This window comes from Hylobates moloch, unplaced genomic scaffold, assembly GCF_009828535.3.
Source record: "Hylobates moloch isolate HMO894 unplaced genomic scaffold, HMol_V3 SCAFFOLD_5, whole genome shotgun sequence".
In the NCBI taxonomy this organism is placed as follows: domain Eukaryota; kingdom Metazoa; phylum Chordata; class Mammalia; order Primates; family Hylobatidae; genus Hylobates; species Hylobates moloch.
Genome location: NW_026652280.1, coordinates 80817091 through 80841147, shown reverse-complemented (window position 1 = coordinate 80841147; position 24057 = coordinate 80817091). Strand labels below are relative to the sequence as shown.

Genomic DNA, 24057 nt, shown 5'->3' with positions numbered 1-24057 from the left:
TGTTTTGCCTTCCAGGCTGGAGTGCAAAGGCGCGATCTCGGCTCACTGCAACCTCTGCCTCCCAGGTTCAAGCGATTCTTCCGCGTCAGCCTCCAGAGTAGCTAGGATTACAGGCACATGCCACCACACCTGGCTAATTTTTGTATTTTCAGTAGAGAAGGGCTTCGCCATGTTAGTTAGCCAGGCTGATCTCCAACTCCGACCTCAAGTGATCCGCGCGCCTCGGCCTCCCAAAATGCTAGGATTACAGGCGTGAGCCACCGCGCCCAGCCCCAGGCAACATATTTTCTTAAGGCAGCTTGAACAGGCCATGCATTTCCACATTGCCACACCTTTGCATATGCTGTTCACTCGGCTCCAAATTCCCTTCCCTGTTTCTCTCCCGCACTTCACCTTCCTTTTAACTTTTTCTTCAAACTTAGCTCACGTGTCTTGCTTAAGGAGGGCTTCCCCGACCTCCTCCTAACCCAGACTGGGTAAGATACTCCTGGTCTAGCAGCATCCTTCTGTTTACCTTATTCTCGTAGCTCTAGCACCACTAAAACGTTTTTCCTGTAAGTAACATAGGTGCATTTTTAAATGAAACCGTGAAAAAGAAATCACCCTAATTCCGCCGGCAATTTGTTTTAATATTTCAGTAGAGTTGCTTTTTTAAAGTATGGTTTGGAAGTCTAGCTTCTAGCTGCAGGTTTGTGAGCATCCTGAAATTGACAGTTCTTCCACCGATGCGTCAAAAGACGCGACAGAACAGTGGACCTCGAAGCCAGGACCTAGGTAAGGGCAGGGCCTAGCTCTAGTTCTGCCACCCATAAATTCACATCCACCCTGTGCCTGGGACTCAGCTGCAAGCCACACACACCGGCCCCGCCCCTCCGGGGTCTCTTTCACCTGTCACTCACCATTAACCCCGTCAGCTTCTCTCCAATGACACCCCAGGATTGTCCTACAGGGCCACCGTAGCCTGAAGCTCCTGAGTGGGGCCGGTAAGAGGCCATTTTGAAAAGGCGTCAGCACGGGCTTCGCCTTTAGATCCATGTCGCTTCTCCTTTCTAACCCGAGATGTGTCCCTTGGGTGCGAAGCGACACCAGCGATTCTCTCGGAGGCCCCGGTGGCTCACCCCCACGACTCCCGGGGGAGGCGGTCCCCATCCCTAGGGAAACCCGGCCCGCCCAGCCTTTGTTGCAGAAACTGCACACGGAGCCATATTTGTTTTCAGCCAAAGGCAGACGTGGTCGGGGTCGGAAGGGCAGGGGCGGACCCGAAACCCGCCGTGCGCCCCACTTCTCCATCGCGCTCCTTCCTGGACTCTGAGGAAGAGAAAGTGCGCTCGACCACCTAAGGACCGCGTCTCCACCTTCCACCTTCCCAATCTGCAGCTTCCCAATCTGCAGCAAGGTGTCACAAGGGCTTCTCCGCAGCTATGATTTTTAACACCATGCCCCGGGCCAGGAGCCTCAGGGTGTCCGTTCGTGAAAATGGGAGCCGAATCAGGATCACCCCATGCGTCCCCGCACTCCGCCCCGCCGGTTCCAAGGCAGGGGCGCCCCTAGAGGGGGGGGGGCTCTGAGGTGGACTTCCCGCGCCTCCTCGCAGCTTCCCTCCAACTCCACTAAACGGGCCCCAAGGGCACAGAGACGCCACCGCTGTCCCCCAGGCAGTCGGCTACCGGTCCCCGCTCCCTAGCTCCGCCAGAGCGCGCGAGGGCCTCCAGCGGCCGCCCCTCCCCCACCGCAGGGGCGGGGTCCCGCGCCCACCGGAAGGAGCGGGCGCGGGGCGGGCGGCGCTGATTGGCCGGGGCGGGCCTGACGCCGGCGCCGCTATAAGAGACCACAAGCGACCCGCAGCGCCAGACGTTCTTCGCCGAGAGTCGTCGGGGTTTCCTGCTTCAACAGTGCTTGGACGGAACCCGGCGCTCGTCCCCCAACCCCGGCCGGCCGCCCATAGCCAGCCCTCCGTCACCTCTTCACCGCGCCCTCGGACTGCCCCAAGGCCTCCGCCGCCGCTCCAGCGCCGCGTAGCCACCGCCGCCGCCGCCTCTCCTTAGTCGCCGCCATGACGACCGCGTCCACCTCGCAGGTGCGCCAGAACTACCACCAGGACTCAGAGGCCGCCATCAACCGCCAGATCAACCTGGAGCTCTACGCCTCCTACGTTTACCTGTCCATGGTGAGCGCGGGCGGGCTGGAGCGGTGGCGGGGGCCGGGCGCGGTTCCCGGGGCGCGCGCTGGGGCGGGCCGGGGGTGTGGCCACCCGCGGGCTCCCCCGCCTCCCTGCGCCCTTCTGGAAAATGGAGGCTGCTCGAGGTTTCCGAGGACTTCTCTGGCGCAGAAAGTCGGGGCAGCTGGTTCTTCTCAGTTGTACCCTGAGAATGCTCCTTCCTAGGCCAGGGCCGCCTCTGCACACCCTTCTTTTTTTAAGGAGAGCTTGGCGTCCTGAAATTCTGGGGTTGCAAGACTGCCAGCCTGTGTGATCAGTCCTGCGGTTAGGAAGGTGGAGTTTTGCTTTCCCATCTTTTCCTCTGCCTCAGGCATTTGGCCCTGAAGCCCAGCGTTTTTTGCTTAGGTATCCAGCTCCCGTCCGCCTAGGTGTGGCGGGGCTGCTGGGTAACGGTGTCGAATAGCAAACCTTGGGGGCTGGTGGGAGGTGGCTTATCTTGTGGGCAGATCCCTCTCGAGCAGCCATATCCACCCCTCGGCTCTGCTTATCTCTTAAGTCCCACTTGCTTTGAAGCATATCTCTAGAAATCGCCCCTTCTGCAGTCACGGAAGTGTCACCTGACCTTGCGCCTAGGGAACTTAATTTATCTTTAATGTATCTTACCGTAGGAGGTGTGGAGTTGTGGCCTACTAATTGAACCCCCAGTTCTTGGATAAAGTCCACCGACAGTTACTGGGCAAGAAATTTTTCAGTGATCAGTGGAATCAATTTTCCCAAATTTTGGTCTTAGGCAGTGTCGTGGGAGTCTTCCTTAGAATTGCCTTGTGATTGTCCAAAGTATCCCAAGAATAATGTGTTCCAAATGGATTTGAAAACAGACCTGTATTTCTGTGACTGTCACTGCCTTTCGCAAACACTTGACTACATCAAGTGTCTAAAACTGAAAATCAAATTTTTGTGATATAATTATTATAAAAGTATATTTACATCAACATACTGCCCACATTTGCCACCTTGCATGGGGGTTTTTAATTTGTGTGTGTGTGTGTGTGTGAGACAGAGTCTCGCTCTGTCTCCCAGGCTGGAGTGCAGTGGCGCGATCTCGGCTCACTGCAACCCCCGCCTCCTGGGTTCAAGTGATTCTCTTACCTCAGCCTCCTGAGTAGCTGGAATTACAGGCGCACACCACCACGCCCAGCTAATTTTTTTTTATTTTTAGTAGAGACGGGGCTTCATCATGTTGACAAGGATGGTCTCGATCTCCTGACCTCGTGATCCACCTGCCTCAGCCTCGCAAAGTGGTGGGATTACAGGCTGAGCCACCGCACCCAGCAGGGGTTTTTAATTTTATAAATAAATCTGCGGTACAGCTGGCAGGCTCCTGAGCTCAGTTTTAACCATGCTCTAACATGGTTAATACAGGAGCAGGGAGGAGAAGAGGACCAAGTGCAGGGTCAGTACTCCAGCACCCTCTCATCAGACAATGAATTTTGACACTGGCTGTAAGTTTTCTGTGCGCTAATACAGATCCTTAAGACATTGCTCCAGGCAATGCCCATAATATCCTAAAGGTTCCTTGAAGTTCCTTGAAGTAAACTTCCAAAGATCAACTTTGTTTTCTATTTTAGAATAGAAACATTACTCTTGGGTTAAATCCAGTAGCTCATCTGCCACCAGTCTCCTTAGGCACTGACCCCTTCATGCTGTGCTTTGAGAAAGGAAGCCTAGGCTGACGAGACCATCTTGCCTCCCTGTAGACCGTCACAGCTACCTGTCTTTGGGGATCCCTAGTATAACACATTCAGTGTTCCCCTTTCAGTCTTACTACTTTGACCGCGATGATGTGGCTTTGAAGAACTTTGCCAAATACTTTCTTCACCAATCTCATGAGGAGAGGGAACATGCTGAGAGACTGATGAAGCTGCAGAACCAACGAGGTGGCCGAATCTTCCTGCAGGATATCAAGGTGAACAAAAGATCCTAGGGGTGTCATACTTCATCATCTAGCAGTGTTCGGGTATCAGAAATGACTTAAACTAGCAATTGCCCTTTTAAAGCGATGATACCCTGGGCTTTTGCCTTTTGTGCTTTTTTAGGCTTACCATCTAAACTAAATTAGGCAAATAGTAATGTCCCTTTTGCCAAAGCGTGGTGGTTAGAGATGACGGGCTTGCTGACTTGTAGGTTAGTTGGTAGAGATGCATTAACCTATTCTCCTCATTCAGAAACCAGACTGTGATGACTGGGAGAGCGGGCTGAATGCGATGGAGTGTGCATTACATTTGGAAAAAAATGTGAATCAGTCACTACTGGAACTGCACAAACTGGCCACTGACAAAAATGACCCCCATGTGAGTATTGGAACCCCAGGAAATAAATGGAGGAAATCGTTTGCCTTAGGGATTGGGAAAGCTGCCCACTAACTGTCTTCCCCATTGTTTTGTAGTTGTGTGACTTCATTGAGACACATTACCTGAATGAGCAGGTGAAAGCCATCAAAGAATTGGGTGACCACGTGACCAACTTGCGCAAGATGGGAGCACCCGAATCTGGCTTGGCAGAATATCTCTTTGACAAGCACACCCTGGGAGACAGTGATAATGAAAGCTAAGCCTCAGGCTAATTTCCCCATAGCTGTGGGGTGACTTCCCTGGTCACCTAGGCAGTGCATGCATGTTGGGGTTTCCTTTACCTTTTCTATAAGTTGTACCAAAACATCCACTTAAGTTCTTTGATTTGTACCATTCCTTCAAATAAAGAAATTTGGTACCCAGGTGTTGTCTTTGAGGTCTTGGGATGAATCAGAAATCTATCCAGGCTATCTTCCAGTTTCCTTAAGTGCTGTTGTTCAGTTCTAATCACACTAATCAAAAAGAAACGAGTATTTGTATTAAACTCAGTTTGGGCAGTATACTAAGGTGTGGCTCTCTTGGATTCAGACAGGACTAAGGGTTCCTGACTCTGAATCCAGTGTCTGAGTTAAATGTTTCCGATGGTTTAGTCTAGCTTTCACAGTTTTTATAAATAAAAGGCATTAAAGGCTGAAGTAGTCCTGGGCTACTGATTTTTATCTATTAAGCTAACCATTTGATTCAGACATGTTCTTCAGTGTGGACAGCTGTATGGCTGTGACTGGATCAGTGTCCTGCTGGTGTACACAGGCGAGGACCTGGCTGGCGAAGCATCCCCGTTGGGAAGCAGGTTAGGAATGTGCTTCATCCCTAGTGAGAATGTGAGAGAATTAACAGCGTAAGTGTAGAAGGTACCTTCATTTCAAATAGTAAAATGTTGCAATAGGAGGGCAAAGGTTGAGATGATCCTTTTTTTTTTTTTTTTTTTTTTGAGGCAGGGTCTCATTCCGTTGCCCAGGCTGGAGTGCAGTGGCTCAATCTCACTGCAGCCTCCACCTCCTGGGTTCAAGCAATTCTCCCCTCAACCTGCGTTGGGACTACAGGCACACACCACAACGCCCAGCTGATTTTTGTATTTTTTTGGTAGAGATGGGGTTTCATCATGTTGGCCAGGTTGGTCTCAAACTCCTGACCTCCCGTGATCCACTTGCCTCCACACCCAGCCCAAGACAAGATTCTTAAATATTAACATCCTTTGCTAAAGAAGCCACAGATGTTTGCCAGGTTCCTGTCTAGCCCTAGAAGCAAGACTGAAATTGTTGCCCTTTTAAGTTTTCAATCATAATAGCTGGGTGTTGTGAGCGTGAAAGTAACTGCTTGAGAATCCAGAAAAGGGAAGTTACCCTTCCTCCCACATGATTGGGGTTGAAGTGGGGTGTTTCTAATTGGGTGAAAGTGCCCAGGAAATCTGGAATGAAGGGAAACATCTGATTTTGTGACAGCTTTGGGCTGACCCCAAGGAAGCATGAAGTATTTTGGTGAGGTCCCCAGGCAGTGAGAAAATTACCTAAGGGCCCTGGACACCCTCAACCTCACTGTCTACTAGTTCCTAGGAGTGAGGCAGTTCCTGTCACCTTTTCCTGTAGTGCTTGGGTACTACCCTAAATAGTTATGGAGGAAGTGTTCATCTGTCATCCGGTTGACTGCCACCCCATGGTTTTGGGTCAGCCACCCTTGCTCAAAGTAAGTTGGGGCCAGTGATAACATCTGCTCAGCTAAGCCTGGCCTGTCAGCCCTGGGACAGTTCTCCAGCAGCATTCTGGTCAGCACAATCTCATCTTCCTTCACCTGGTCCCAAGAAGTCTTCCTGGTGATACCAGGGTGAAGTGAGAAAAGGTCCCGAACACTTCCCTAGGATCCCTGTGAAGGTGGCCAAGTATATACCCCAAGCCAGTGCTGGGCGTAGGTCCAGCATGCTCTGGCAGTGATGGAACCCTAGGAAATTGTGGAGGAAGGGTAGGCTCAGAGCAAGGGAAGCTGGAGTGGGGCACAGGGCAATGCAGTGCCCCTGGTTCAGATGGAGGACAGACCTGTTTTCCAAGGCCCAATAAGGATCCACGTGATCTTTGAGTGTAGTGTGTATGTTGGTTGGTGATTGTTCCAAAGGTTCTTTGAGATGATTTTCGGGGCTCTCTGGCATATCCGTCAGGTTAAACTCCACGGTTTTCCTCCTCACGTGAGATACTTCTGGGTGCTCCATCAAGGCCCCATCGCTCTCTGAGAGCAATTCAAAACTTTTCTTGGCCCCAGAACTCACAGTCTTTAAGCTTTTGTCTTTGTCTATGCCTGTGACACTGTGAAGCTTTGACGGCGCTGATGGTTCTAGGGGGAAGAACATGGGAGTGGGGCTGAGGGGCGTCTGTGGGGCACTGTAGTAGCCTGGCCTCTGATACAGTGGGGCAGACTTGAAGGCGTCCACAGCCTTAAGCTTCCAGGCCTTGTTGTCTTCCTGGGCCCTAACATTCTGTTTGGCTGCCTTGTGGTTTTTGGGCAGACTCTCGTGAAGAAGGGATTCCCTCTTGGGCCACAGTAGTTTCGTCCTTGAGTTTGTCCTAGGAGGATGGTGATCATGGGACTGCAGCCCTAGGAAGCGGCCAATGATGCCAGCGTGAGCGTCCTCCTCGTCCTCTTGATTGGGCTGGAACTCCATCTCCTCTTTGTTCAGGCTGGAAAGAAGCAGGAGATGCAGGGCTGAGCCAGTGGACAAAGGACCAACACCTGGCCTTACTTCTCCCTCACACCCGCTCCTCTCTCTTGGTTGGCCCAAGCCAAGGCCACACCGTCTTCCTCACCATGCCCCAGCTCTCACCTCTCTCCTGATCCATCCTGTACCTCCCGGTGATCCCCCCAGGCCCAGCTCACCTCACTGTTTGTTGATTGCCTCTTGACCTGAGTTAACATCCCACCCCCACCGCCGCCCCCCGCCAACCACCCCGCCTGGCGTGTGAAGGCCTCCTCATCATTCACTTCCCCTGTAAAACCCCTCACTCCAGGCAGTCAGAAACACTGGTGCCGTGGCATGAGTGGTTCAGATGAGGCCCATGAGTGACTCTGGGCAATGCCAGGGATTTGTGGTTCCAACTGCAAGTGAAATCCACCAAGAGAAATTTGGCTTCCTAGCAATAGGCATCCCGGGATCCCAAGACCTTTACCCTGCAAGGGAAAGCTTATCTACCACAGAGTATGGCCTGCCCTTGCCCAAGTTCAGATTCTTCCCATGTTCCATGGCCCAGCTCCAGACCCAGCTGGAAGCCGCCTCCCAGGCAGACAAAGATGACTGTGTTCCATGTTCTGTCCCTTTCCTGGACATCCAGTACTTTGTACCTTGTATCCAGAGTTTGAGGCTTGGGTTTGAGCTCCCTCCGTAAATTGCGCATTCCTTGGAGACAAGGTCTATGCTTTATTGTTCTGTTTTCAGCCTTCCCCCCTCCACCCGCCCACAACAACCTTCGGCTGCTGGGGTACAGACCATGCAGGGCTCAAAGACATCCTCCAGAAATGTTTCTGACCTAAGCAAGCCTCCAGCCTTCATTTGATCACCTTCCCAACCCTTCTTCACACTATCTATAGACTCTAGTTAAACTCGATTGCAGTCCAGTAGGATATTTGGTTCTTAAAAGAACAAGCAGCCAGGCACAGTGGCTCACACCTGTAATCCCAGCACTTTGGGAGGCTGAGGGTGGATCACCTGAGGTCAGGAGTTCGAGACCAGCCTGGCCAACATGGTGAAACTGTCTCTAGTAAAAATACAAAAATTAGCCAGGCTTGGTGGCTGGCACCTATAATCCCAGCTACTCAGGAGGCTGAGGCAGGAGAATTGCTTGAATCTGGGAGGCGGAGGTTGCAGTGAGCCGAGATTGTGCCACTGCATTCCAGCCTGGGCAACAAGAGCGAAACTCCGTTTAAAAAAAAAAAGAGAGAAAAGAACAAGCGAGAACAGCACTAGATACCGTGGAAGAAACCCTTGAGTATGAACCCTGACATGTGCCCAACACTCTCCAAGGCCCTTTCAACTCTGTTGTCCTGGGGAGAAAGGACCAGCTGGGATAGCCCTTCAGCCCACTGCAGCTCAAGAGGGATTCAGATGGAATCAGGGAAGTGGGACTATGTGGGGATAAGTCTGGCTGCTGTGGGTGGCCTGAGCCCTTTACTCGGTAGGACAAAGTCAATTCAGGAGGTACCTGTGATGGCCTGGCTGCCTGCTGGGACATTTGCTGCCTCTCCCCCATCCCAGGGAACCCCACTTCCACTTCCCATCCAAGCACCGTAGCTTATCAGAAAACACAGTTTTGACACCTATAATTCCAGCACTTTGGGAGGCCAAAGCGGGCAGATTACTGGTCAGGAGTTCGAGACCAGCCTGGCCAACATGGTGAAACCTCGTCTCTACTAAAAGTAAAAAAATTAGCCAGTTGTGGTTGTGGGCACCTGTAATCCCAGCTACTGGGGAGGCTGAAGCAGGAGAATCACTTGAACCCAGGAGGCGGAGGTTGCAGTAAGCCAAGATCATGCCACTGCGCTCCAACCTGGGTGACAGAGTGAGACTCTGTCTCAAAAAGAAAAGAAAACATAGTTCTGGATGACAAGAGCCAGGTCCTAACGTTCCACTGCATCACTGATCACAGGCTGTCCTTCGAGTAGCAAATGCACCAATTGGTAGCTGTGTGGCCTTGGACAACATACTCTCTCTGAACCTGTACTTTAATTATCTGAAAACCTGGGATAACAAACCAGAATTATTGGGAGGAAAAAAATAGTTAATGTTTATAAAGAGCATAGTACAGTGCCTGACACTTACTGAGGCACCCAGTATGTATTAACTAGTGCTATTCTAAGTTCCTAGGCAGACCCCTGCACTAGGAGGGGCTTCCCACCCAGCCCCCTGGCACTGGCCACACCTGATGTTGAAGGTGGAGCCCATAAAGGAGGCTCGACGGAACTGGGCGGAAGCAGCTGTGTAGGGGGGCTGTGGCTCGGGCTCATTCCAGTACATGTCCGGCTCCATCCGAGGCAGGTCCTGGTGCATCTCATCCACAGCCAACAGGGACACCTGGTCACCAGGGACAGAAGAAGTCCCACAGAAAGATCATCCCAGGCAGGACCTTGTACGTGTCTGATGACTTGGAGGAATCTCTCCCTCTCTCTGGACCTGTTTCCCTGCCTGTGAAATGGGGAAATGGGTGCCTGCCTGCAGCCTCAAAGATTGAGGTGAGAATCCTGTGAGTGAATGACTGGCTGCAGGAGGGAGGAGGGGGAGGGGTGATCATTCATTGTGAGGCCTCCCTACAGAACAGTGGAGTCCTCTCTTTGGGTCCACTTTGGGGAAGGTCCATGGTATGGTCTCTCTCCCTCTCCCCATACCTGCAAATTCCTGTCGACAATCCAGTTGGTCTCAAAATCATCATCATCCTCTCCAAAGGGGTTGATGAGCTGCTCTGCCACCTCGGGGACAGGTGAGGCTCTGTAAACCCTCAGGCAGAACTCCTCAAAGCCAGCTTCCCCCTTTAAACCTCAGCTGCTGCCATTTCCACACCCCATGACGCCCTTCCTGCCTGACCACTGTCTTCAAAGGCAGAGTTTAGGGCTCCAGCCCCCAACACGTGTGGGCGCCCACACACTTCTGGACACAGCCCCTCTAACTCTTCTGAGCCAGTCCTTCCCTGAACACCCACAGCTGTCCCTGAGTGTATCACTCGGCTGAGTCACCGCCTTTATCTCACCTCATGTATCTTACCTGGAGTTGCATAATTTTATTCATTCATGCAACAGAGATATACACTGAAGCTGGGCGGAACTAAAGGGCGGCCTAGGTGGGCAGATTCCTGGATAGCAATCTCTAAAATGCCCTAACAAAGCCCCGAAGAGGTGACACGCCTCTCCCTTAGGGGTCCAGGGGACATCTTGCAGGCCACTGGGGCACCCTGGAGAATTTCAAGCATAAAAGTGTGATTTGATCTGTAGAAACCAAAGATAACTGGGGGGCAGGGGGAATTTAGAGGAATAAGAATGTGTGTGTGTGTGTGTGTGTGTGTGTGTCACAGTGACAGGAAGGGCAGAGACAGAGACTTACACCCCCACTACCAAAAAATAAAGGAAGGTAGGAAGGGAGAGAGAGTGGGTGGGCAACAGAAGGAAGGAAAGATAAAGAGGTGGAAAGAAAACTGTGTGATTCAGAACACCTGTTCGGAGTACTGGCTATGGTGGGAGGGAATACCTGGACAAGCCACTTGAGGTGAGGAACAAGACAGCCCAACAGGCATCTTGAATAAGGAGAGGTGGTGCCAATCTGCCTTCTAAAGGGTGGGGGCTAGTGAACCTTAGGGCTTTGTTTTGTTGTTGTTTTTGAGACAGAGTTTCATTCTTTTGCCCAGGCTGGAGTGCAGTGGCACGATCTCAACTCACCACAACCTCCGCCTCCCAGGTTCAAGCAATTCTCCTGCCTCAGCCTCCCGAGTAGCTGGGATTACAGGCGTGCGCCACCATGCCTGGCTAATTTTTGTATTTTTAGTAGAGATGGAGTTTCACCATGTTGGTCAGGCTGGTCTCGAACTCCTGACCTCAGGTGATCCACCCGCCTCGGCCTCCCAAAGTGTTGGAATTACAGGCGTGAACCACTGCACCCAGCCTCAGGGCTTTGTTTTAAGCAGAGATGAGACGTGGCCTCACCAGCAGGACCTGCCACTGCCACTCTTATTTCATGAATTCCCCTATTCTCCAGACAAACGTTTGAAGAATAGTCTCTTGAGGGGGCAGCAAATGGTTAGACTGACTGAGCTCTCCCTGTCCCACAGGCTGCTAAGTCTGGGCCTTGGGTGCAGCCTTGGAAGCAGACCCAGGCCTCAAGAAGGCCCCGCTGGAGTCTCAGTTTCCTCATATGTAACAACATGGGAATGTGCAGACCAGACAGGGCTGTGGTCGTGGCCCTGCTCGCTGCTTTCTACCCGTGAAACCTTCCTTTCCTGACACTGCGTCCTCGTCTCAGGCAGCTGCTGGCCGTGACCCCTCTGGCCATGCCTCCCGCCCAGTGGGGCCCTTGAGAGGCTCACCTTCAGCCAGCCAACGTAGAAGAAGAACTGCAGGAACGTGAAGACGGGCACAACGAGGTCCAGCTCATGGCCAGGGTAGGCCTTGGTCGGGTTCAGAAACTGCCGCCCAACTAGACAAGTCAGGAAGAAGCTGTACACCGCCACAGTCACCACCTGGGAGAAGGAGGAGGAGGGTGTGGTAGCAAAGGGCTAGGTGGGAACCCTGCAGTCAGGATGCTCCTGGGGCTGGGAGTCCGAGACAGGAGACCAAGGCCTTGTTCTGACTTGCACACTTATGTGACATAGGGTCTCTGTTAACCCCTTTTTTGTTTGTTTGTTTGTTTGAGACAGAGTCTTGCTCTGTCGCCCAGGATGAAGTGCAGTGGCGCGATCTCAGCTCACTGCAACCTCCACCTCCTGGGTTCAAGCGATTCTCCTGCCTCAGCCTCCCAAGTAGCTGGGATTACAGGCATGCGCCACCATGCCCAGCTAATATTATATATTCAGTAGAGATAGCGTTTCACCATGTTGGCCAGGTTGGTCTCGAACTCCTGACCTCAGGTGATCCACCTGCCTCAGCTTCCCAAAGTGCTGGGATTACAGGCGTGAGCCACTATGCCCGGCCAACCTCTCTTTAAAATGGGGATAATCACATCGCCTCTACTGGACTGGGCCAGGCAGGAACCTGGACTCTTAAAATTTGGCACTTCAAAGTCCAGACCCAACTTCAAAGCATGGACCCAACTCCCGGGGGAGCCACTTACTCAGCCTCTAGGTGAGCCCTTCCCACCCCAGCTGCTTCCTTGGTCCTTCTTTCCTCAGTTTCCCAAAAGGGCAGCCTCACCAGCCTAGTCCTCACCTGTGTATACACCAGTGGGATACTAATCCAGTCGTAGGCATACAGGTGTCCACACTGAGTACGCAAGGTGTTCATCTCCTGGGGGGCAGCAGAGAGGGATGGGATTCTGAACACCACCTGCCCCCACCCTGGGCTCGCCCCCACCTCTTCTCCAGGTACCAGGGCCTGGTACCCATGGTCCATTCCTGGCTGTGTGGTCGTGGGCAGCTCACTAAACCTCTTTGTGTCTCAGCTTCCTCATCTATCAAAAAGGAACCAGGACCTCACAGACTCGGAGAGGAGAGAGGGGCATCTGAGGAGGGACCACCTTGGGCTGTGGATTGCTATTGGAAAAGATTCTGCAACCCCACCTCAGGCTCTCGGAAGACCCTCAGGGGCTCGAGGCTTCTCTTTGTAGGAAACCTTGTTTCCTGTGGACCACAACCCTTCCCACTCTGCGGCAGCCCTGTGCACAGGGGGCTCACGTTCAGCAGGCTCTGGAGCAGGATAGGGTCCCGGATCCGACCTCCAAGCCACGCCTTCATTGACAGGTTGGCAAACCACACCCAGGGCACCCAGAACATGTTGTGTGGTAAGCTCAGTTTCTCCAACTGCTTGTGTTCTGCCGGAGTCATAAAGCCTGCAGAGTGAAGTGAAGAAAGCGGTGGATGGGAGAAGGGTGCAGAAGAGATGGCCGGCACCTGCTGACCTATAGGAACCTCAGCACTCCTTTGCCATCCTCTTTCTTTCAACAACAAAAAAATTTCTGAGCACCTACTGTGTGCTATTCTGGGCTGAGCATGTGGGCAGGGTATTTATTTATTTCCAGAGACAGGGTCTGGCTCTGTCACCGAGGTTGGAGTGCAGTGGTGCGATCCTAGTGCACTGCAGCCTGGAACTGCTGGGCTCAAGTGATCCTCCTGCCTCAGCCTCCCGATACTCAGCCTCAGACTACAGGCACACGCCACCATGCCCTGCTAATTTTTAATGTTTTTGTAGAGATGGGGGTCTCGCTATGTTGCTCAGGGGCGTCTCAAACAGCTGGGCTCAAGCGATCTTCCCACCTTTGCCTCCTAAAGCGCTGGGATTACAGGCGAGAGCCAACAAGCCTAGCCTGGGTCTGTCTTATTAACCAGGACCAGGTCAGGCCAGGCTGACGGGGTGTCAGAGATCAATGTCCCATACCTCCAGAGTGGAAACCAGAGATCAAGAGGGGCAAGGGCAGAGGGAAGTAGACCCTAGTACCTCACCAGGTCCCAAGCCGTCACCCTTCTTTCCATTATCCCTCAAGGATCCTTAGCCCTGCCTCAGACTCCTACTCTCGGAGGGTGGGCTCCTGGCCTCGCCCCACCTTCAGACACCCGACTCAGTCCCGCCCAATTGGACCCCCAAATCTTGACCACACCCCACTCCTGGCTCCACCCAATCCCCCGAGTCCGGGGGACTTTGGCTCCACCCATCTTCCATTCCTGCCGCGCCCATCTCGGGCTCCTGGCTCTGCCCGGTGCCTCCCCGTTGCTCCCGGTCTGCCCACCTGCTTGCACCAGGTGCTGGGCGCTGGGGAAGCGCTTGTAGACGGCGGTGCTGACGCTGCGCAGGATGAGCACGTTGCCCAGGTTGGCGTAACGGATGAGTGTGCGCCGCAGCAGCCGGCCTTGCTCGTCCTTGCCTTCGACGAAGCCCGACACCAGACTCATGAGGCGGTCGGGCCACGGCAGGTTCTCGTACTGGTTCCACCAGCGGGTCACGACCAGCGTCACGTAGAAGCCTGGGCAGGAGGGGCGGGGGGCGAGGGGCGAGGGCCCAGGCTGCGGCCAGAGCCCAGGGCCCAGGGCCCGGCGATGCCTCGGCTCCTCCAGCTTTCTGCTGCGAGCAGGCCTAGCCCCCAGCCCTCCTGGAAGGCGCTCGGGAGCGGGAGGCAGGCAGAGCCTCGCATGGAGGCGCGAGAGCCCCAAGGGTTCTGTCACCCGGGGGTCCCCCTGCTGGTCCCAGAAATCCGCTAGACCCCCTCCCCTCCCGCGCGGGGGCTCCAGGGCCCATGATGTCAGCGCTTCCCTCAGAAAATGGGGTTTTCATTGCTAACAGCAGGACGTCTTACTTAACGTCTAACTTCAGTTTCTCTGGCTGCAGTCCGCACCTTTCCCTGAACTACAGAGAGGCGCCGACCTGCCGCTGGCGTTCCCCCGTCCCCCACCCCAGCCGCTTGCCACAGCTCCTCGTGATCCTCCCCTGGCCTGTTTGGAGCCTGGGCGGCCACAGGGACCCGGAACAGTCAGAAGGGGGAACTCACCCAGCACGAAGGAAATGGGGATGAGCTGGATGTAGCTGTCGCAATAGAGAGTCAGTTTCTCAAACATCAGCTGTTGCTCTTCCGTGAGGGCCAGCCTGGGGGTGAGGGTGGGGGTGGACATGTGTGGACGCAGCGAGGAGATGGCTGAGACTGTCCCCAGGTCTAGCCCGGTCTAGCCTGGCCCTGGGTAGGAGTGGGACTGCCTCAATGCTGTCCCACATTTTCCCCAGCCCAGGGCCCCTCCTGAGGCCTGAGCCAGGTCCATGATGCTCCTTGTGCAGCCCCAAACCCGGACAGGAGGAGGCCCCCTCCAGTGGTTTCTTGTGGGAAGAATCCTCACACTGGCCACTGGGAGATGTGTAGGAAGGAAGGTCCTGCTGCAGAGGCCAGTTTCAGACACCCTGATCCTTTGAAAGCAGCCAAGGGTCAGTTGTTTAAAAGCAGGTCAGAACAGAGTGTTTGGGCCGGGCACGGTGGTTCACGCCTGTAATCCCAGAGCTCTGGGAGGCTAAGGCAGGACCAGGAGTTCAAGACCAGCCTGGGCAACATAGCAAGACCCCATCTCTACAAAAAAATTAGCTGGGTGTGGTGGCCGTATGCCTGCAGTTCTAGCCACTGGAGGCTGAGGTAGGAGGATCACTTCAGCCCAGGAGTTGGAGGCTGCAATGGGCTGTGATTGCCACTGCACTTCAGCCTGGGTGATAGAGTGAGACCCTGTCTCTAAAAAGAAAAAAGAAACAGAATGTTTGGCTTTAACGAGAAGGGTGAATAGGCAGACAGAGGATTTTGTTAGAGCAGTGAAACTACTCTGCCTGATGCTGCGATGGTGGAGGCATCATTACACATTTACCCAAACCCATGGAATGTACAGCCCAAGAGTGAACCCTGCTGTACGCTATGAACTTTGGGTGATAGTGATGTGTCACTGTGGGTTCAGGGATTGTAATAAATCTACCACTGTAGTGTGGGGGTGTTGATAGTGGGGAGGCTGGGGGCAGGGGAAGGAGCAAAGAGACACATGAGAACTCTACCTTCTGCTCAATTTTGCTGTGAACGTAAAACTGCTCTAAAAAATGAAGTCTGACTTTTTTTCAGCATACATTGGTGCCCAAGTAAAAACCAAAGACCAATGTGCTTTGTTTTTGGTATTAGGAGGAACTCAAGGATTTTATGTATTTGATGTTTTATAATCCATTGTAGTCATTAGTGCTTTTCAATTTAAAATGCTATCATATATTCGGTGATTATATCTGTCCTTTATTTTATTGTTTAGATAAATGTTTTTGGTTTATTGGTTTTTGTTTGTTTGTTTGTTTTGAGATAGGATCTTGCTCTGTTACCCAGGCTTGAGTGCAGTGGCACAGTCATGACTCACTGCAGCCTCAACCTCCTGGGCTCAAGCAATCCTCCCGCTTCAGCCTCCTGAGGAGCTGGGTGGGACTACAGGCATAAGCCACCATGCCCAGATCATTTTTTGATTTTTTTTTTTTTTTTTTTTTTTTAGACGGAGGCTCAGTCTGTCACCTAGGCTGGAGTGCAATGGTATGCTCTCGGCTCACTGCAACCTCTGCCTCCTGGATTCAAGCAATTCTCCTGCCTCATCCTCCCGAGTAGCTGGGACTACAGGTGCCCGCCACCACACTCGGCTAATTTTTGTATTTTTAGTAGAGATGGGGTTCACTGTGTTGTCCAGGCTGGTCTTGAACTCCTGACCTCATGATCCACCCGCCTCGGCCTCCCAAAGTGCTGGGATTACAGGCGTGAGCCAAAGGGCCCAGCCAATTTTTAAATTTTTTTATAGAGACAGGATCTCCCTATGTTGCTCAGGTCCTAAACTCCTGGGCTCAAGTGATCTTCCTGCCTTGACCTCCCAAAGTGCTGGGATTACAGGTGTGAGCCACTGTGGCTGGCCCTTTTTTTTAAAGTACCTTGGTGCCCTAGTAAAAACCAAATGTGCTTTTTTGCTAGCATTATTAGGAATACAAGAATTTCATGTGTTTCATATTTTACAATCTAGGTAATCATTAATGCTTTTTCCATTTAAAATGCTATCATATATTCTGTGATTATATTTTATTGTTTAGATAAACATTATTTTGTTTGCTTTCGAGACAGCCTGTCACTCACTCAGGCTGAAGTGCAGTGGTGCGATCATAGCTCACTGCAGCCTCGACCTCACAGGCTTCAGCCATCCCCACACCTCAGCCTCCCAAGTAGCTGGGACCACAGGCAAATGCCACCACTCCCAGCTAATTTTTTAAATTTTTGATAGAGACGGCATCTCACTATGTTGCCCACGCTGAACTCCCAGGCTCAAGTGATCCCCGTACCTTGGTCTCTCAAAGTGCTGGGATTACAGACGTAAGTCACTGCTACTGGCCTTAGATAAACATTTTAATTAAAAAATAATTTTTAAAAATGTACCATGTGGGCCAGGCATGGTGGCTGACACCTGTAATCCCAGCACTTTGGGAGGCCAGGGTGGGTGGATCACTTGAGGTCAGGGGTTCAAGACCAGCCTGGCCAACATGACAAAACCCTGTCTCTACTAAAAATACAGAAAAAAAAACAAAATTATCCAGGCGTGGTGGTGTGTGCCTATAATTCCAGCTACTCAGGAGGCTAAGGCAGGAGAATCGCTTGCACCTGGGAGGCAGAGGTTACAGTGAGCCAAGATTGCCCCCACTGCACTCCAGCCTGGGTGATGGAGTGAAACCCTGTCTCAAAAAAAAAAAAAAAAAATGTACCATGTGGTTGGCCAAGCGCAGTAGCTCACACCTGTAATCCCAGCACCTTGGGAGGCTAAGGCAGGGGGATTGCTTGAGCCTAGGAGTTCGAGACCAGCCTGGATAACACAGTGAGACTCCATCTCTCTCTCTCTGTCTCTCTCTTTTTTTTTTTTTTTTTTTGAGACAGAGTCTCGCTCTGTCGCCCAGGCTGGAGTGCAGTGGCGCAATCTCGGCTCACTGCAAGCTCCGCCTCCCGGGTTCACGCCATTCTCCTGCCTCAGCCTCCGAGTAGCTGGGACTACAGGCGCCCGCCACCGCGCCCGGCTAATTTTTTGTATTTTTTAGTAGAGACGGGGTTTCACCGTGGTCTCGATCTCCTGACCTCGTGATCCGCCCGCCTCGGCCTCCCAAAGTGCTGGGATTACAAGCGTGAGCCACCGCGCCCGGCCCTCTCTTTTTTAATGTACCATGTGGGCCTATGAGTCTGTGTGGGATTCAGTAAAACAGGCCAGTTGAGTGGGGCCAGAGAAAGCCTGGGCTCCAGGGGTCCTCCTGGGGTTGGAGGAAGGGTGGCTAAAACCCTGCTGGTCTGGATTGAGCAGCCTCTCAGTCTGACTTCTTTTCTCGCCCCAGCCCCCAGCCCCAGCCTCAGCTCCAGTGCCCAGGACCTGGTCAGGAGCTCAGCTTAGTCTTGTAGTGAACTGGTGCATTGGCCCCTGAGCTGGCTGGGAGGCCCCCAGGAGCTGCCAGCCCCAGCCACATCCCTCCCAGGCCCCCCACCCCAGCCCTGCCAGCTTTACCTGTAAATAAAGCGGATGATGTAGTAGCAGAGCAGGAAGATGAAGAACTCGCCATATAGCAGCTTGTAGATGCTGCCTCGCCAGCACAGCAGCAGGCGGGAGAAGGAGCCTAAGCGGGCATTAGCCACTTGGCTTGTGTAGGTGATGGTCATGGCCAGGCAGTGGGCTGCAGCAGGTGGGCTTGGGTCCTGGTAGAGAGGGACACTGATGGGGGGTTGGTAGGGATCAGAGGCCCTGGTCACAGCCTGTCAGGACCCTTCCCTGCTCTGGGCCTCAACTCTCCCATAGGGACCCTGGGAGGTGGTTGAAGTGGTCTCTAAGGCCCTGCCAGCTCTGACTGCCTGTTGGAGTTGGAAACCCAAGAAAGTGAGCCCAGAGGCTGCCCACTGCTTTGGCAGGGGAAGACGCAGATAGGCGTCTGCATTGCCACGTGCCTTTAACTTTCTACAATCACTGGGCGCGGTGGCTCATGCCTATAATCCTAGCACTTTGGGAAGCTGAGGCAGGTGGATCACCTGATGTCAGGAGTTCGAGATCAGCCTGGCCAACATGATGAAACCCTGTCTCTTCTAAAAATACAAAAAAATTATCCAGGTGTGGTGCGGGTGCCTGTAATCCCAGCTACTCAGGAGGCTAAGGCAGGAGAATCGCTTGAACCCGGGAGGTGGAGGTTGCAGTGAGCTGAGATCACGCCATTGCACTCCAGCCTGGGCAACAAGAGCAAAACTCTGTCTATAAATAAATAAATAGATAAATAAATAATTTGTACAATGACAAAGGCAGTAACAGCAGCAATGTCTACACACTAAGCTCAGGTCCTCTGGGCTAGGCAGTGTTCTCAGCCCATCTTTTCGTTAGCTCCCAAGCTCTCTCAACCACCCTAGTGTGAGAAGTATGGAAGGGACCAGGCAGCCCTGTCCACCACCATATTCCCATTCCCATAACGGAACCTAGCTGGTAGAGATGCTCAAACGATGTTTACTGAACGGTGGCTCCAGGGCCTTTCCACCTGCTGATCTTCCTGCCTGGAGGAAGCTCTTCCGGAGATACCTGCATGGCTCCTTCCCACTCCAGGTTCCCCTTAGAAAGGATGTTCCCAACCATCCTACATGGAAATAGAGCCCCACTGCCACCGGTGCTCTCTGTCTCCTCACCTTGCTTGATATTTCTAGAGAGCACTTATCACTACTTGAAATTATACAGGATATCTGCCTGTTTCCTCTTCAGAATGGAAGCTCCTCTTGTGTTCTCATAGAAGGCGCTCAATAAAAATTTACTGAAGCAGTGATTGATGCCCCCTCCATTCTTTCCCTGTGTGTTTTGCTGCAGCCACACTGGCTGGCTGTGCCTGATGCACACCAGGCTCATTCCCACCTCAGGGCCTTTGCACAGACACACAGGTGCCCACACACCTGCGCATGTGCTGCCTGTGTGTGCACATCCCACACACATACGCAGAACAGCCATCCAACCCTGAAGGCCTCAAAGCCCCAGCCCGGTCCACCTGGGGCACCTTGTACTCACAGGTGGGGTTCCAGGCGGGTCCGGTGATCCCACAGAAGGTCTGGCCACTAGGCTGGTGGGACTCCCTGGGACTCTGTGGCCAGTGCCCCTGCCCACTCTCAGAGGCTGGCACTGCCCACGTGAGTGCTGAGCCATCACTTGATTCCCTAAGCCAGGATCTCCACAAAGGAGTCCTTGTCTTGGTCCCTCCTTGTAATCTGCTCAGAAGCAACGGCCAGCACAGCCTGGCCACGGCCCCTCTAATTTCTTCTCGGAGGGCGTTGGGCTGAGACCAGGGCTGGAATTTAGGGCAACACCCCCTCTACCATGGCCCTAAAATCCAGAGGCTGAAGGATCTGCTCCACCAGTGTTCTGACCCCTGAGGCCTTGCAGAGAGAGTTAGGGGTTAGGGGGCTATGCTGAGCCTCAACTCCTGTGCCAGGAACTCTCCAGGAAGGAGAAGCCTCTGTCCAGGCCCTGGGGTCTTTGACAGCCCTGTGGGCTGTGGAAAGAATGAATACCGGGCTGCAGTCACCAGTCCTGGTTTCTGGTCCCAGCTTTGCCACCTGCGTGTGGTGACCCCGGGTGGGTTTCAGCTCCTCTCTCAGCCTCAGTGCCCTTATCTGAAAAGGATGGTGTTGCTTGGGAATTTCATCACCCTAGTAAAATGACAGAATTCTGCATACTGATGAGGAGCTCTGATTGGCTGCTGGTGACATCATATGTTACTCTGGCTGTGATTGGCTGGCAGGGCCCATCAGTGGGTTGGTTGCTTCAGAGAGATGGAAGGAGAAGCCTGCCGGGGCTGGTGTAGGGGGGTGAGTCTGGTGAGGGTTGACAGAACAGCCCTGGAGTTTATGCTGCTGGCTTCCAGCCAGCCAGTGCAATATGGGAATAAGTGCCCAGATCCCCACGGGCAGCTGGGGAAAATCTCAGCATGTGATTCAATAAATTTTAATACATCAATCCATACTCAAGGGCTCTCCTAAGCTGTTGGAAGTGATGGGTGTCTACCTACACACTCCTCTTGTATTGTTCAGTGAAGAGAGCAGAGCTCTAGGCAGCAGTGGTTCTTGGTCTTTAGAGGACATAAGAATCGCCCAAATGTTTATTAAACGTGCAGTTTTCCGGATCTTTCTCCGGAGTCTGAGTCTGTGGCCTTAGAGATGTTGCATTTTAATCAAGCACTGCAGGGGATTATGATGTGTGTGGTTTTGGGACTACACTTCCAGAAGCCCTGATTTTATAATATGACCTTGTGCCTTAAAATAAACCCACTCACATCCTCCCTTTCCTGTCTGAAATGTACTAAGCGTTAACTATGCTGAGATTGCAGGTGATTTTTCTACACACCACTTTTTTTTTCACTTTGAGTTCTGGGATACATGTGCAGAATGTGCAAGTTTGTTACATAGGTATACATGATGTGCAGGTTTGTTACATAGGTATACATGTGCCATGGTGGTTTGCTGCACTTGTCAACCCATCATCTAGGTTTTAAGCCTTGCATGCATTAGGTATTTGTCCTAATGCTCTCCCTCCCCTTGTCCCCCACCCCCACACACCATTTTTGCCTTTATATAATTATCTGCCTAGAAAAAAAAACACTATTTCACAATGACCTTGAATACTTTTCTAATCGTGGCAAACAATAAAGCTGTTGTTATTATAAGAATGTCTTTAGAGGCAGCCTTGTAGGAGTATTTACTGCCGCCCCGCTGCCCCGTCGCTGTCCTCAACTGAAATGGGGAAAGAAGCGGGTTCACTTCAGCCTCTGTCTGCTTATAGGCAAAATGGGACAACGATGCCTACCTTGGCAGCCAAATGAGAATGATGGATGGGACATATGTCCGTCAACTCTCCAAACCACTGATGCCTGTGCCTGACCCCTACGAATTCTGATTTGATTGGTCTGGATGGACCCCAGGTGTTGGGATTGCTCAAGTTCTCCAGGTGATTCTGATTTTATGGCCTGTGCTGAGTCACTGCTTAAGGGATTATTTCCCTATCCTGTATTCCCTTCCCCACCAACACATCCTGAAACTCAAGAGAGAGTTTTCCATTTAGAAGATGATAAATATATATTATATATATTTATATATTAACATATGTAAATAAGTATTAATATGTCTATAATATCACAAATATATTTATTTATATGTATACATTTATTTGTACATATAAATATATAAGTAAATATATAAGTATATTTTTGAGACAAGGTCACCCAGGCTGGAGTGCAATGGGTGTGATTTTGGCTCATTGCAACCTCCACTCCCCAGGCTCAAGCAATCCTCCCATCTCAGCCTCCCAAGTCGCTGAGACTACAGGCACACGCCACCACACCCAGCTAATTTTTTTTTTAATAGAGATAGGGTCTCACTACATTACCCAGGCTGGTCTCGAGCTCTAAGTTCAAGCAGTCCTCCCACCTAGGCCTCCCAAAGTGGTGGGAGTACAGGAGTGAGCCACCACACTCGGCCAATAAGTATGTTTTAACTAAAATTAACACACATGCCTGGCACCATGCCTGGAACCTTGATGCTCATTCTGTACTCTCTGAAGGAATAAATGAAATTCCTCCTTTGTGGAGACAAGTTCTTGCCTTCCCTGTGGTGGCCACTAGAGAGCGTGCTTGACTAGGTGGCTCTGGCTGGGGAAGCCTGGTTCACTGGTCAGGATCAGTGTAGACCACGGAGCTGGCACTCCTTCATCTCCCTGACCCCGATCAGCAGCCATAGAGCCATGAGAGGGAGTTGGAGACACTAGAGTCCTTCCTCCCTGTTCCCTGAATCGCAGACTCCTTGGCAATATCCCAGGAGTACCACCAGGACCATCGACAGTGCATGCCCAGTCTCCCTTCCCCTCCCAGAGGCCCCAGCACGTCCCCAGAGACATCCCATGAGCAGCTGCTCCTGGCCCTGCCCCAGAGCTGAGACAGGCACACCCTGGCACAAGTCATGGTCTCTCCTACTGGATCTCAGCTCTGAAAATGTCCCCAGCTAGCCAGGCACGGCTCAGGCACACAGCAAAGTCATGAGTGCTGATTGACCCAAGCCGTGCCTGGAACAAGAGTCCCAGGTTTGACCCCTGCAGAGACGGCACCCAACCCAGTCAAGGTTGCCCTCTTCTGCTTTCCGTTCCGCAAAGAAAATATTCGCCAAACCATTTCTTTTTCCAGAACTGAGCCCAATCTGATTCCTGCCTGTACGTATTCATAGTCAAAAAATATGGAAACACTTAAATAACTCTAACACAGAATGGCAAGGCCTAAGATCTGTGCCAAGTGCACAGAGGTCAGGGAAATTTTTACAGACAATAGGGCATTTCGGTTGGGTCTTGAAGCATGAGTAGGAGTTCATGGAGCTGAGAAGAATGGAAGAGCATTACACATCAGGGGAACAACCTACGGAAAGTCACAGAGGTATTACTGAAGGATACTTCAATATGGCATGTTTATCCACATTTTACAGAGGAGGACACTGAAGCTCAAGGCCTGCCTTGTCCAAGGTCACACAGCTATAAATGAGAATCAAAACCACAATGAGATACTACTGCATACCTACTAGGATGGCTTTAGCATCAATAGGCTTTAGACTAGGATCTAGGTCTTTTGATTTTGGATCCTGAGCCCTTTCCCACTATCAGCTCTACAGTAAAGGTCAGTTTCTGAGAGGCAGAGTCTTACCTGCTAGGGTAGTGGTCTCTCTTGGGGTTGAAGGGAGGTCCAAAGGAGGGGGCCTGCATGGAAGAGAATTTTTTTTTTTTTTGAGACGGAGTCTCACTCCGTTACCCAGGCTGGAGTGCAGTGGCACAATCTCGGCTCACTGCAACATCTGCCTCCTGGGTTCAAGTGATTTCCGGCTAAGTTTTGTATTTTTAATAGAGACGGGGTTTCACCATGTTGGCCAGGTTGGTCTTGAACTCCTGACCTCAAGTGATCCACCCGCCTTGGCCTCCCAAACTGCTAGGATTGCAGGCATGAGCCACTGTGCCTGGCTGCATGGAAGAGACTTTGACTGCAGCAGATTCCAAGCTCTCGAGCTCCCCAGCAGAGAGCCATCTCTTGGGGCAGCACAGCAGAGCTGGGGAGATGGGCGGGGGTGCCAGACACAGAATGCTACGGCCTTCTCACCTAGGATTACCATGGCAACAGAAGCATCACAGAGGGCCTGCCACGGTGCCCTTCTAGGCCCTGCCTCAGCTGGGCAGGAAGAAGGAGACCCAGCTTGGCTGGGGGCAGTGGGCAGGGGGCCCCGGGGTAAGTCAGCCAGGCCTGGATGCTGCCTCCAGGCTTTATGTG

General features: G+C 52.3%; 3 protein-coding genes and 1 long non-coding RNA gene across 17 annotated transcripts; 2 read left to right on the top strand and 2 right to left on the bottom strand.

Annotated features, from left to right (window-relative positions):
- Positions 1–608: 608 nt before the first annotated feature.
- Positions 609–1010, bottom strand: LOC131383488 (uncharacterized). Its single transcript, XR_009213540.1, has 2 exons — positions 900–1010; positions 609–770 (listed from the first exon to the last, which is right to left on the bottom strand). It is a non-coding gene; the product is annotated as an uncharacterized LOC131383488 (long non-coding RNA).
- Positions 1011–1568: 558 nt separating this feature from the next.
- LOC131383487 (WAS/WASL-interacting protein family member 1-like) lies at positions 1569–2045 on the top strand (the record flags this gene model as incomplete). The annotated part of the gene is made up of 1 exon (XM_058438798.1): positions 1569–2045. A coding segment is annotated over one exon (477 nt), but the record flags the coding sequence as incomplete, so codon positions are not given.
- Positions 1846–4931, top strand: FTH1 (ferritin heavy chain 1). The gene is made up of 4 exons (XM_032153075.2): positions 1846–2167; positions 3978–4124; positions 4384–4509; positions 4605–4931. The coding sequence occupies exons 1-4, from the start codon at positions 2054–2056 to the stop codon at positions 4767–4769; spliced, it is 552 nt and encodes a 183-aa protein (XP_032008966.1). The 5' UTR covers positions 1846–2053; the 3' UTR covers positions 4770–4931.
- Positions 4932–5033: 102 nt separating this feature from the next.
- On the bottom strand, positions 5034–23824 carry BEST1 (bestrophin 1). Of its 14 annotated transcripts, none has more exons than XM_058438789.1 (12): positions 23687–23824; positions 23443–23495; positions 20441–20559; positions 18252–18439; positions 14723–14817; positions 13967–14200; positions 12918–13072; positions 12454–12531; positions 11616–11768; positions 9931–10011; positions 9468–9619; positions 6291–7235 (listed from the first exon to the last, which is right to left on the bottom strand). In XM_058438789.1, exons 3-12 carry the CDS (start codon positions 20474–20476, stop codon positions 6344–6346), a joined length of 2064 nt encoding a protein of 687 aa, XP_058294772.1. In that variant the 5' UTR covers positions 20477–20559; positions 23443–23495; positions 23687–23824; the 3' UTR covers positions 6291–6343. The 14 variants fall into 14 exon arrangements, with proteins under 14 accessions (XP_032008961.1, XP_058294779.1, XP_058294772.1 ...); XM_058438792.1 differs by lacking the exon at positions 20441–20559 and adding an exon at positions 18767–18820 and having other exon boundaries at positions 18252–18455; XM_032153070.2 differs by lacking the exons at positions 20441–20559; positions 23443–23495; positions 23687–23824 and adding exons at positions 5034–5379; positions 19776–20401 and having other exon boundaries at positions 6600–7235.
- Positions 23825–24057: the final 233 nt, after the last annotated feature.